Raw genomic sequence first — 13830 nt, forward strand, 5'->3', positions numbered from 1 at the left:
CACGCGATCCTGAGACACAACTTGAAATTAAATATCTGACAAAACTGAAAGTCAGTTATAAATAGGATATGAAAATTTACAAAGTCATCATCAGCAGTCACAATCAATCCACTCCTGGATAAAGGTCACACCAAGCCATCTATCACAGGCTCCCTATCTCTCTATGCATGCAACAATCACATATCTTCTGTACACAAACCGATTTCACAGGTCCATCTCCACGGTGGTCATCATCTAGGGTGAATCACCTCCTTTGGCTGCCACTTGGTTGTTAGTCTTGACCACCAGCCATCGTCCCTACTAACACCATGTCCTGCTCAAGCCCAATACGACAAATTTAAGTCACTATGGTGTATTCAACTTTTGTATGTCCTCTATTATATGGGTGTCTCTTACTGCCTCTCAATATAATTCCAAGCATCCATCTCCCCCTGTTTTTTTGTGCACTTCTCAACTTGTTGTTTCTATTTTCTCTGTCAATGTTGATGTATACTGGAATAAGAAAAATCTTAAGGCACTTTTCTAGGTTGATAGACATGATCAATTTCAGTTTCTGAAACCACTCCAAATCTGCTCTTGTCCATTCTTTATTTACAGCGTTCTTGACTGGGGGGGGGGGGGGGCATCATCCGACAATGGTTGAGAAACACTGCTGTAGGCATGTGATTGTGTTGCTTAGAGGTAGTCTAAAATTGAGCATCTCCTGATGTAGACTTTTGATGTTAAATATCTGTTTTTTTCAGTAATTAGTTCTTCTAACATGGTGAATTAGAAACAATATCATCTTGAGTCTATTTAACAAAACCCATATTGTTAGAGACGTAGAGCCTCTATCCTCAACAATTCAGCACAGGAAGCCATCGCAGGTTGATGTGATAGAAGTTGCACGTTAACATAACCTCACGGCCAAACTGAAATATCACATTTATAATATTTACGTATAATGAATAATGTCCGATGTAATATACCTCCAGTAGTTTTTGACTTAACTATCAGAAATCCAGAGACATGCTTGAAATTAAATATATGACAAACTCAAAATCAGTTATAAATAGGATAATACTATTTAGAATATTAAGAAAGTCACCATAAGTCACCATAAACTACCGATAGTAGATTATGTGAGTGGCATCTAGAAAAATTATGCCATAGACTGATATAATCAGAGAATAAACATGAAACATTGACTTTAAATATATACAGTATATACATGTAAAGTTCAGCTTTACCAGGGGATGTAATTGCAAAGTGATTATTTTACAGCTGAAGTCATGACTGGATGATTGCTGTGAGTTCATCACTCAATGTTCCAAGCCATGCCTGGCTTCAGAGCTCTCTGCCAGACACAGCATCTCAAATTGTGTGACAGTAATCAGCGTGCCACCCTTTATACATGGGGGATTGTAAACTTTCCACGATGCTATTTAATCAGCGGGCCACTGTAACTCTTGCAGTACAGCCAAATAACTTTGCTTCAAAGTATGTATACTTAATTAATAACCAGGCATTTTATTTTTAAACTGTAATATTGCTTGGCTAGCTTTCTGCAAAAATCCAGCATTACGGAGCTGCGTGCAAACGTTACAAACAAAATGTATGTTATATTATGACACTGTGCTTTTCCTTGCCGATTTTTTTTTATTGTTACTACTTGCATACAGGGCTAAACTAGATATGTATTTGAAAACAGCAATTCATACCAGCAGGACAGGTGTGAAATGAAACTTTCATTAAAAATTTGGCAGCGAAATAATTGATGCAAGCCATTTGGAGGCGCTATAAATAAAAGAGGTTTACACGCACCATCACCCACGAGCTGCGTGCTGCTATCCAAGCTTACAGTGCATCAAGACTAAAGGTCACGGAAGCTCACCAGCAGGAAAAACGACAGCAGTAGGTCAAAGGGGGGGGGGGATGACTTTAATTTATATAATCAAGAGCCGCATGGCTCACAGGGTTATACCTGATAAATTAAACTGAAAAAAACTGGGGGGGGGGGAGTGTAAGCTTAGCGGCCCCCCAAAAATTACAAGAGTTGATTTTTGTTTACATGGGGAAGCATGGGGCCGACCGGCTTACGTGTCTTTGTGTAACCGGGGCCCACCATTTCTCTGAACGGGCCTACTCACCAATTGTCGCTTATTGAACGACATCGTTACCAAATGTCCAAATCTTCACCTCCTTTAACTTAATTGTGATATTTTTTTTGTCGAGATTATTAAACCTAGAAACGCCATGTTACGGATAGGAACAACAGGTTCCACACTGCCCACCAGGGATTATTTGTCTGTCTGTCGTGCATATGGGGAGGGGAGGGTGGGGGTGGGAGGGCTGGGGCTGGTTGGGAAGGGGCTGGGTGGGGAGGGTGGGGCTGGGTCGGGAGGGGAGGGGAGGGTGGGGAGGGGCTGGGTGGGGAGGGTGGGAAGGGCTGGGGGGGCTGGGTGGGGAGGGGCTGGTCACCCCGTGGTGCCCTTATAAAACTCAACGTTTAACCTACACACTACACTATACACGACACGATCCACTACACGTATACAGGTAGGAACAACAAGTTAGACACTGCCCACCAGGGATTATTTGTCTGTCTGTCGTGCACGAATGCGCTGTCCAACCAAGTGCCTACCTGCCCACTCCGAAGGAACGTGTTAATTTGCGACAAGGACATGGGCTCATTCAGGATTGGCCACCGAGCAGATGGAGTAGTTAAATCAGCTCGTGTGCAGGTGCTACGCGAATGATCACATTGCGGGAACGTGAGCTAGGATGACAGCTTCGGTAGGTATTATCCAACAATGGATTGATCATGGCTGATGATAGTGATGGTGGTGAAGGGAATGTATTCACTATAATACATTTCTGTTGTGTTTGTTGTTAATTTTAAAATAAGTGTACACATCACTATGTGAAGCTAGTCATAGTTCATATTGACAATACAAGCAGAAAAAAAACCAAGTATACTGACGTTATTTGAGTGGAACTGGCAACATTGAATAAAGTGGAGCAAGTCACGATAGCACCAACATCACATTTAGGGGAGAAACAAAACTCCTCCAGACACTTAGTGTGTGTTACCTGTAAATAAAGGTTCAGATAACCAATCACAGAGGTTTTTGTAGCCAATATGATAAACCATAATAGATTTTTTTTTTATATATAGGTGAGGACCCGCAACGATCTGGCCAAATTTGTGTTTGTTAAGACCCTCCAACATCTGACACAGATGTTAATTCCTTTATAGGCAGCAGGGATTTCTGTCACAACTCCTTCAGCAGCTTGGCTAATGTTTCAGCTGAGGAACTTGCTGACAAAACCAGCATCCCTTCGTGTTCTAATTCACTGAACACGTGTGTGTGTGACTGTCTCAAAAGCATGTGACAAAACAAAATCTACACAATATATACGCTGCAGCACATATATCAGCAAATAGCTTTAGAGTGGTGTGTTTTGTTACGTTAGAAAAGGTGATATGCACTCACAACTGACTGTTAAACATGAACGAATTTATGGATGTCCATGGTCATTTAATTCAGCTTGCTACTCACCAGTTTAATTTGCATGAAGATAATTCAAGGGAACTACAGTATGATACCGTCGGGAAGCAGTGGCACAGTAGTTAACGCACTGCACTATTAACTCAGTGGGTTGAGTTAGATTCCTGGCCACAGCTAACATCAGTGGTGAGTAATATCTGAAGAGGTCCTGGACACTGCCTTCACAAGCGCCCACTGACCAGCATGGTGAAGTATGGTCAAACAACCCCCATGTTCGACACAGCAAGGGGAAAGCTTATTCCAGCAGTGGATTAACAAAAATGGTGGTGATTAAGAATAGCTGTAATATGGAATTTTGGATTATCTGGTTTTCATTGTTTTGTTTAATTTAGACAGAATTGTTAAATTAACCCTTGAACCATTATCTTTCCACTGCTGGATGAAGGCTTGCCCATGTCGTTACCATCTTTCATGGTCCTTTGATACCACAATCCATCTCGTTCCCCACACATGCGCTGATTTTATTGTTTCATGTCTTCCTCAATATTCTTTTGAGATGTTCCCTCCTCTAGCTGACATTCCATCACCGGCCTCGTCATCCCTTTGAGCAGTGTCTCCAGTCCAAGCCCACTTCTCTTAACAGTCAATATGATGTCTCTTACTCGTGTTTGATCTCTGATCCATTTCGTCCTCTTTCTGTCTGTCCGGGAGTACAATTCCAATTCTGAATTTCGCTTTGCATTTTTTGTTCATGTTTCCCATCCGTGTCACAGCAGGCAAACATGGACTAATTGAAAATGTTAACTTGGCACAGGGGAATACTGCATATACCCAAACAGTACATAATGTATGCACCTCATAATGTGAATGTCCTCGAAATGGTTCCGCTCTTTTACCGATGCAGACCTCAATACGCACCGATAAGGCGTTGGCGGTATGTAGTGGTGGGTGTGGTGATGAGTGCAGCAGTGGCGATTGCCTATTTGTGTTTCTCCCTTGTGATGGGACTCTGTATGATGAATGTTGAGATGTTTAAAGGGCACGGTGGTGGGTGGTGGGTGGGGGGTGGGGTGGGGGGTGGGTGTAACCAACAAGATCTGAATTGCTCCGTAACAAAGCTATGGCACCGACAAGGGGGGAGTTTGTTGACAGGCGTCGCTCAGCGCAAGTCGCGGGTCACGAGCCACCGACTCTCACCTGACGGACGGCGCCGGCGCGCCGCTGAGCCGGCAATCGAGCTGCACTCGGCTGCCCTCGGGCACCTCGCGGCTCTTCAGCTTGGTGGTGAAACGCGGCGGCTCCCTCGCGAGCAGCGACGTCGCGGGGTCCACGGACCTCGTCTCGACCGCCTGCGCCGGCGGTGCCGCTCGCTGCTGCTGCTGCTGCGCTGATGCTGCTGCCGCTGCTGCTGCTGCTACCTCGACGCTGTTCTCCAGCTGCTGCTGGTTGGGAAACTCGCGCTGAGCACTCGCCTCTTGATGTTGTTGGTGGTGGTGGTGATGGTGGTGGTGGTGGTCGTTGTGGTTTGAATCTTGCTCCGCGTCTAAATCTTCTTGACAGGTGGTGAGCTCGGTTGGCTTGCGGACATCCTGCTGCTGTTGCTGCTGTTGCTGCTGCTGCTGCTGGATGTAGTCACACAATGAGTTCTGGTCCTCCTGCTGCTGTGGCAACACCTCTTGCTGCTGCTGCTGCAGGGCCTGCTGTTGCTGCTGCTGCTGTTGCCGCATTTGAAACAGCTGCTCCTTGGACTGCACGCGGATCCTCTCGACGGGCGCAGGAGCCGTGGGCCCCTGCTTGGGACAATCCATCACCTGGCAGATGTCCTCCGTCGAGACGTGGCCCCCGCGGCCCGCACGCCTCCCCCGGTTTCGCCCGCCTCTCCGCGGCGGGCCTGACTTGAAGAGGGATGAGAGTTCTTCGATCAGCGCCGCCGCGTTGTGCTTCGAGTCCGTCTCGCTGCCCACGGGTTTCCCCACGCCCTGCTTCTGCTGGCCGAAACCGGCAACTTCACCGCCACGAATGGCCGACGGCCGATACGCACTGCAACTGGTGTCTATTGAGCCGCTTTGATTCTGCTGAGCACGGTTGGGGGACTCGTCGTCGCTCTGCGCAGGCTGGCAGCTGTTGAGTGTTCTCTCGGGTGCTTGGGCTTGATTCTGTTGGAGGACCCTATCCATGTTTTGGAGGTCCTGTCTTTGCGAAGATTCTCTGGGACCCAGCATGGCCTGGCACGCTGCATTTGGTCTGCTCGTGGAGCTGAGCCCATCTCCGGCTGAGGGGCAACCGATGGCCTCCCGGGCGAGGTCAACGCTCTTGTTGAGCTCGTCTTGGCTTAGGAACGCCGACAGGTCTGGAGAGAATTCCTGGTCTCCCATGTGGCCTTGGGCGTCGCTCTGATGCCGTTCCCACTGCTGTGTGCCAGGTGAATGCCCTGGAATTCCTGGGTTTGTGTTTCCTTCTTGCATACTGTCATAGAGGCGAGACAAAAACGCGACAACTTGAAACTCACTTTACCATTATTGTGTTGCATCCAATTGCTCTGACAAAATAGCACCATGCAAACGAGGAAACATGAATAAACACTTTTTTCAGGTAATTTTGATTTTTTTTTTTTTTACAAATAAATGCCAAGTTTAAAACGGAATAAGCACCTTTCACATTTTATGATGTTTTATGAATAGCGATTGTAAATAAACTCATCCATTTTACATAGATTCCATAAACATTTGTTAATTTATTCATTATATTTCTTATTGTGGAAAAATTATCTAAGGAACTATTGACATTGTCAACACCATTTCCTTCATCTCGGCAACACATGCAGCCAGGAGTTACCGCCTACGCAAATGCTGAGTTTGAACTAGATTCGAAGCTTTCGTGACTGCAGGAATTACTCTTTGGTTCTTTCGGTAAAGTCAGGTAGAAAATTAAATTAAATAATAATAGAACACGACGTTTCGATTGCAACACAAGCAACCGTCATCAGGTGTGAATGAATGAGAAAACAAACAGTTTAGTTGCGAAAAAGAAAACAAAAGTGAGCGCAAACTTTTGAACGGCTACTGCAGTCAATTTAAAATACGGTTAGGCGTTAACCTTTACAAATACCGTGATTGTATTGAGCTACACCTGGGAAAGGAAATTAGCACATTTTGAAAGAGGATTATTGCTCCTCACCACAGTTGGACGCTGGAAAGGTCACCGATGCACACGCCACGACTGCTGCGCGAATTACAGACAGTGTTCACTTACTCCATCATGAGTGCTCTTTCCGTGTGAACTCATGTGCCAATTATTTGGCTCGCTGGTGCACGTTAGACTCCTCAGAAGTTTTAATAATGCATTCGCTCGAACAATTCATACTCTGAGCCCACGTGTCTTGATCTCCAAAACCTGACCAATTGTACAGAAAAAATAGTCTCCTTTTAATCTTGAAGACGTATATTCGACCCGTGGCTAAGCGCTGCTGTAGGTTTCACATTGCATAGCGAATAGCTCATTACTTTCATTTTCACTCCTGACACATGGGACACACAATGTGAACTACTCATAGAAACACGGAACGCCAGTGATGTGGTGTAACGCGCGGTGGGCGAAATCAGGCGTTCCAATGTAGAGGATGATAAGGACAAGGGCTGGTGAGAGCCGGCGAGATGCTGACACAAATGAAAAAGGGAAGTCCCATGATCCTGAAATGTTCTTTTGTAAGACTGTGTCAGTGATTCTAGATAACTTGATACAGCTGTCGTGGCTGTGACGGTTCCACCTGAAGACGGAAGCTTGTGTTGCCTCCGAAACGTCGTGATTTTTATTTTATTTAACTTTTAATAATTTTGATGTTTTACCTACGTGACTTTACCGAAAAGACCTAAGAATACTGTGTCAGTGCTTGCCATTGACCAGATGTGTACGCTGCATGCCGCAGAACGGATCGTTGTGTCCACGTACGTGATTTATTTCCATCGTGGCTTTAAGTTGAAAATCCCAAACTTTTTGCTCCAAATCATCTCCTCGAAATAGTGCCTGCTGCACGTTTAAGTAACAACATAAATGCACGAAGTGTTGTGTCGTACACGCCTCTAGGTGAGAGGTGGTAGGTAAAAGGTCCAGCCCTACAATTTTGCGCTCATGCCACTTCTGGCAGAACGGCCTGCACTAGGAGGATGTCTAGGGTATTTGGCCTACTTTTTTTCTCCAAACGATCCAGACATCTTGGAAGAGAGATACCCACACTCTACCCCACCACGTGCAACCTGCCCATCTACTAACTGTGGCGTGACCATTGATCCTGCTGGGTGGACAGAGTTGGGGGGGTATTTAAGAAACTTGCCGCATTGTTTCAAACGAACCAACGACCATCTCGATGTTTATGTGATAGCCCATCTAAAAATGTAGCATGTGCCATTCCTGGCTTCATTGTGGTTTCACTATTGGAGCTTTGTTAACACGGTTGGCATCTCTGATTAGTCACCAACACTCTGCACAGCTTGGCTATGTACGGCTTGTCAATGGGTCTGTGCACCTCCGATTCACACCTCCAATTTAGCACAGCTGGCCACGTACGGTGCTAAAGAAGTTAAACATACGTAACAAAGTTGTGAATTCTTATTGAAAAAGTTAAATCGAGTGGCACAATGAAACGAGACTAATATCGCACTGGTTTTAAATCGTCTTATAGTGTCATGCGATAATAAAATCAGGCTGTTTATACTGTTGGATAGCCATGTTAATGCTATTCATGTTTACGCCGATAAAACTGCAATTCATGACGTTATGCACATTGCACTGTGTTGTCAGCACTGCAGCACGTTCATGTGCAAACTCCCAGTGATGTGTTACTCAACTTCTGAGCGAATGCCACAGCAGAATCCTCACCCTTTCTGGCAAATCATGTGCTCATACTCCAGTTACAAAACCACAGGACATTAACGTTAGATGATACAAGGGCAATCCGTTGGCACACACTCGTAGGCTTATATTCCAGCAATGCTTGTAAACACCCAATATTAACAAGCATACAAAACAATTTCATAGCACAAAGCATTTCCTCTAGACAAATGTGGTTTTTGGTCATGTGACAAGACTCCGCATGATATTTTCTTAAATTATTATATCTTCATTATCTCCCATGATCTATTAATTTCTGGATGAAGGCTGCCACGATGTCATCACCATATGTAGTGGAGCTGTGAAGCAACAATCCATGTAGCTCTTGCACACAAGCTGCTTTCATCACTCCATCTCCACGGTGGATGTACTATGAGTCATGTTCCATCTTTTGGCTGCCACTCTGCTCTTAATTTCGACCACTGGCCATCGTACCTTCCCCCGACGTGTACTGCCCAAAGCTCACAATGTGATGTCTTTCATTTGTAGATGTTCGAGAATCCTCATGTTCCTCTCTATGCTTCTTTGTGCACTTTGAAAGCTTCATGAATAAATGTTTATTATTATGATCAATATCCATGTTTCTGATGCATATGTCATAACAGGCAATATGCGCTGATTAAATATGCTCTTCTTGAGATATATTAGTATGTTGATTTTTATCATTAAGTAATTTTTTTTCGAAAGCACTCCAACCTTCTATCCTCTTATTTCATTATATTGATCCCCCTCTGCTTTCAATAACTCATTTAGATATACATCGTGTAATGTATATAATACGTGAAAATAAATAATATTACTTCTATTTGTTTCCAGCCTTCGCTCACTCTTCTGTTCGACGAGGTTCTCATCGCTTATAGAAAGTGTTGGAATTAGTTTTTGTATGTATTTTGAACTTCTTTCACACCGAACATAGCCAACCGTGCTAATCGGAGGTGCTGGGACGAACAACAAAATAAACACAAGATACCCTGATGCGTTCTCCAGTTGTGCAGACTTCGCGTTGGACGTTTTATTCCTCATATTTATCTTGAGCTTTCTTCTTGATGAAGTTCTTCAAATAATTTCCTGTAGTTCATTTCCGTTGGTGGTTGTAGTTATAATGTAACGTCGTGATTTGTTTTATTTTATTTTATTTCTAGCTACCTGACTTTACCGAAAGAACCAAAGAGTATAGTTATAATGTAGTTCATCTTCAGTGGCTTTGATAATGATACTGTTTATTTCAATTTGTAAGTCATGTAAAAAAAAACATATTTTATAAATGGCATGTTCTAAACCCCATTGGAAATTTGTTTTAACACCTACAATGAGATTGTATGAAGAATGCATCACCATACAAGTGACAAGGAGAGTGAAACAAGAAGACACACTTTCGCTGAAGTTATTCACAGCGAAAGTAGAATAGATTTTCAGAATATTGGATTTGAGTGATAACGACACAAACATAAGTAGATACAATGTGAATCATCGAACATTGTACGTCCTTAAGGAACATAAAAAACGTGTTGTTTATTGTACAAAACGTTAAATTTGTTGTAAAATGCACTGAGTTATACTATGAGATATTGGTGACAGCAGTGGTGCATTGTGTAGTGCACTGCGCTGTTCACCCGGCAACCTGAGATTCATTCACAGCAACGGCTAACGTTCAATATCCAAACGCGTCCTGAGTCACCACTTCGCCAACCTGCACTCGCTCGCATGGTCAAGTTTGGTTAAGCAACATCCACGACCAACACAGTGTGGGGATGCTTTCATCTAACGTTGGATTGACAAAGGGTTGAACATTATTAAAGTATTGTATGCAGCTTTTTTCTTCTTGGTTCTTTCGGTAAAGTCACGTAGAATGGAAATAATAAAATAATAAAAATTAAACATAATAAAATAATTATTTGTCTTCTCGACATACCTGTTCTTTACCTGAGGACGGCTGCTTGCGTTGTGGCCGAAACGTCGTGAGAATTATTTTATTATGTTTTATTTTTATTAATTTATTATTTCCATTCTACGTGACTTTACCGAAAGAACCAAGAAGATGAATCCCTGCAGTCACGAAAGCTTTAAATCGAAATATTGTATACAGGCTTTTTTTTATTGAAAATGTACGTGTACTCAGCACGTGCCATTCGACACAATGAGCCACATTTTATAGGCAGTAATTGTCCTAGCATTAAAGATCCCACATACGGCATTGATACAAAAAAAATGTTCCATAACATCACACAATCCCATGAGGAAGTATGGAGCATGGGAGAGAGCTGAGGTCACTTCCTAACCACGCAAACGCTTCTACTCCCCTGCCATCACTGTCATGATCCCAAAATTCCTGGTTACCAAATGCTCTCCATCCTTATCAGTGGGAATTCCTATTTTGTGAAAGCACCTCATGGAAAATTAACCAACACCTATACATAGACGACTCCCTGTGGGAATGTGCAGCGAAGTAAATACTCCATGTACTGTAGCCGGCATGCTGAAATTCTACTGAAGGTTGTGAATTTCAGTTGTTTGCAACCACTGCCCGATGATGCTGGATGCAATTACTAGCGAAACGTCGTACTCAAATTGTAAATGTTGTGGCTTCAACACACCGGTGGGCTAAAGCAGTGAACTATTTGTCTTTTGTCAACGTGACAGTTTTTTACTGATTGGCCGTGTCGGGTGGTGGAGGGTTACGACACATTTATAAATAACGCGATCTAAACCCAAAAACGTTGATTATGAATAACATTGGTCGCGAAAGCCTACGTGTTAAACTAACCACTGATAATTGGATGTTTGCTCTGCAAAGTGAGTTGCTATATCGGTAGACTAATTCTAGTCCAGGCAGGTGACCAATACGCTACCCAGGGCTCAGAAATGATCTAACATTAACGTCAGCACACCTGCTAGACAGGCAACATGGGCTGCAATCTTGATGAATTAAATGTACCAGATTTAATATTGAAAAATTGTTCATGAAAGGTACCCTTGGTGAAAAAACGTCAGAACCACCTTAAATGAAAAAGGAACACACGCAATAAACATGTAAAAGACAATGGGAGATGAAACTAATTCACGTTCTTTGTTTGGGCAGAAGGTAGGTGTGTCATTCACGGACTACAAGTTATATTGCTGCTTATCACTCCTACATGTGTACGTAACATTTTCATACAAATATATGTCCACGTGTTTTATTTTCAGATGTGCTGTAACCACTTACATTAACGTGAACATTTTAAAATCGACTTCCAATGCACACTGTTATAAATACACTATTGTAAATTGACGTATACATATATAATTAGCTACTTTCATGCCACGATTGACATGGCGTGAACCCAACTTGATGTGAACCTTTTGAAACGGCAGCAAAAGACGCGCGCAATAATGTTTAGACACCGCTGGGGGCAACAGAAAATTACGCAACAAAAGAGAAAACGTCGCAGAGCAATGTCAGCCGATTTATACCCCCCCCCCCCCACCACCCCCACTACTACCACCACGATTCTTTTTGAAACACAAAACCTTGGTGCGAGGGACTTGTTTGTCAGAAAAATATCCCAAAATACTTGGTGACACGAGGAACTAAGCTAAATCAGCCACTCTGGCCTCCCGCCCGCCGGCGGTATATTCCTGCTCCACGACGGACCTAAAACATTCTAAATTTACCTGAAGAGACGTAGGGGACATCTCCTCATGACATGTGTTTACTCTTACACGAACAACTTGTTGAGGGCTTATTCAAAAAGGGCACGTTTACGCACGCCTGCTTGTGTCACTTTAAGTTCAAGAAGGGCAGAAAATGCCTACGGTGCAATCTTTACCGCCCCCCCTCTCCCCTTTGGCGTCAGCTGTCGTGTGCATTACTCTGCTGCAGGTCGTCGGCTATATTTAGCAACCCCCCCCCCCCCACCGATATCGTTTTACTTCTAGAACTCCAGAACCACCAGAAGAAGGCAGTGATCGAGCGTTGCGTTGCCGCGCGGTGAAAAAAAAACAACCCCGTTCTCGAACTCGCTGAAAGTGACAGCTCCAAGGCACGCGCGCGCCACTTCATCCGCGGAAGCGGGAGGAGGAGATGGTGGTGATGGTGGTGATGGTGGTGGCGGGGAGGACGAGATAGCAGGCGGCGTGGTGGAACCTCGGCGGCGATAGGGGAGGGATGTTTGCGCGAGCGAAGGGAGCACGAGTCGGTGGGTGGGTGGGGGGTGGCGGTGGTGGTTGAGGGAAATGCCGCACGTGCCTCTGGAGTGGTGGCTCCACGCGTGCCGATTCCAGGCCACCGGATAAAAATATAGCCGCTAAACAGCGCGCCGTGTTGCTTTTTCTAATGAACAGTTGCAAAGAGACAGCCGAAAAAATTAAGAAAACAATGTTATTTATGTAATGACTCAGTAAAAAATATTTTTACGTTGACACCATACAATGCATTATTTTGAGTTGCAACTTACTGCCATTGCTGTGATTTACATTTTCTAGAGCCGTATATTAATTGAAGATGATATTCCTATAGAGTTGCGCGGAACACTTTAATATTTTGCAACTTTATTTTAACGAACACCTCTAAATAATGTGAATACTTTAACAAACAAAAAAATCTGCATTATAATTGCAAAGTAACTCAACACTGTTAAAATGTATGCCAAGACAAACGATTCAAAAGCACACACCTAAGTCATGTATATGTGAACCATCTTCAGGAGCTGGAGGCGAGGCTCTGCTGCTGATACGGCGACAAAGTTAAATGCCATGAGTAGAAAGTGCCAAACAAAACTTCCAAAACTTCATGTCCACATAAAATACGATTGACTGATACAAACATTTTCAGTGAAATGTACTTCTCTTTCCTTTCAAATGAAAGGAAATAGAATGTAAACCACAGACCGACTGATGCACCATATACATCCCAAACATTGCACCACGGACATAAGGCATCCCAAAGAAGCGAATCAGCCAAGCGGTTTACCTGATGTCGTCTCAGTATTGCCAAGTGGTGGATCAACGTCCTGCACCCTTGTGGATCCAGCTGTCCGACTGCTCGTCAAACAAAAAACCTGACGGTTACCGAAGCGTCAACTTCACCTCTGTGAGGCTACGACACCTTCAGATCAGCCTTGTGCACAATCGTGGCCAGCGCTCATGAACGCTGGCGAGCTGGAGGCTTAGGCTCTGCGCCGATACGGTGACTTCGCGTCACTCCACTAACGGCCGCGGTTATTTTGGGAAGGTGCTTATGGCTGTAGTCCACGGGGTACGGAGGTCTACTACCATCTCATTGGCCGAAGCTGTGGGGGTAAGAACGGCAGCTGGTGTCACCGGCAGAGGCGTCCACATCAGAGGAATCGTTTACAGAACGGCACACACACACACATCGAGAATTGTCTCTTGTTTTGAACAAAGTGAATCACCCCACTATATGAACCGAAACTTTTTAAGAAAGTCGCGATTTGCTCTTTTGATGTATTCG

At 44.1% G+C, this 13830-nt stretch overlaps 1 protein-coding gene across 5 annotated transcripts in view; it reads right to left on the reverse strand.

The window, feature by feature from the left end:
* The window catches only part of LOC133350644 (palladin-like), a 148313-nt gene extending 134761 nt beyond the window's left edge, over window positions 1-13552 (reverse strand). For 2 of the 5 annotated variants that reach the window (XM_061565240.1, XM_061565237.1), the window contains exons 1-2: window positions 13330-13552; window positions 4689-5957 (exon numbers count right to left, since the gene is read on the reverse strand). In XM_061565240.1, the coding sequence (XP_061421224.1) occupies window positions 4689-5956 (1268 nt within the window). In that variant the 5' untranslated portion in view covers window position 5957; window positions 13330-13552. Of the gene's footprint in view, window positions 1-4688; window positions 5958-13033; window positions 13087-13329 lie in introns of all 5 variants that reach the window. The other 3 variants (XM_061565239.1, XM_061565238.1, XM_061565241.1) reach the window with 3 other exon arrangements.
* Window positions 13553-13830: the final 278 nt, after the last annotated feature.

Source organism: Lethenteron reissneri, chromosome 34 (genome assembly GCF_015708825.2).
Source record: "Lethenteron reissneri isolate LAM-NWPU_2019-01 chromosome 34, ASM1570882v1, whole genome shotgun sequence".
NCBI classification, from domain to species: domain Eukaryota; kingdom Metazoa; phylum Chordata; class Hyperoartia; order Petromyzontiformes; family Petromyzontidae; genus Lethenteron; species Lethenteron reissneri.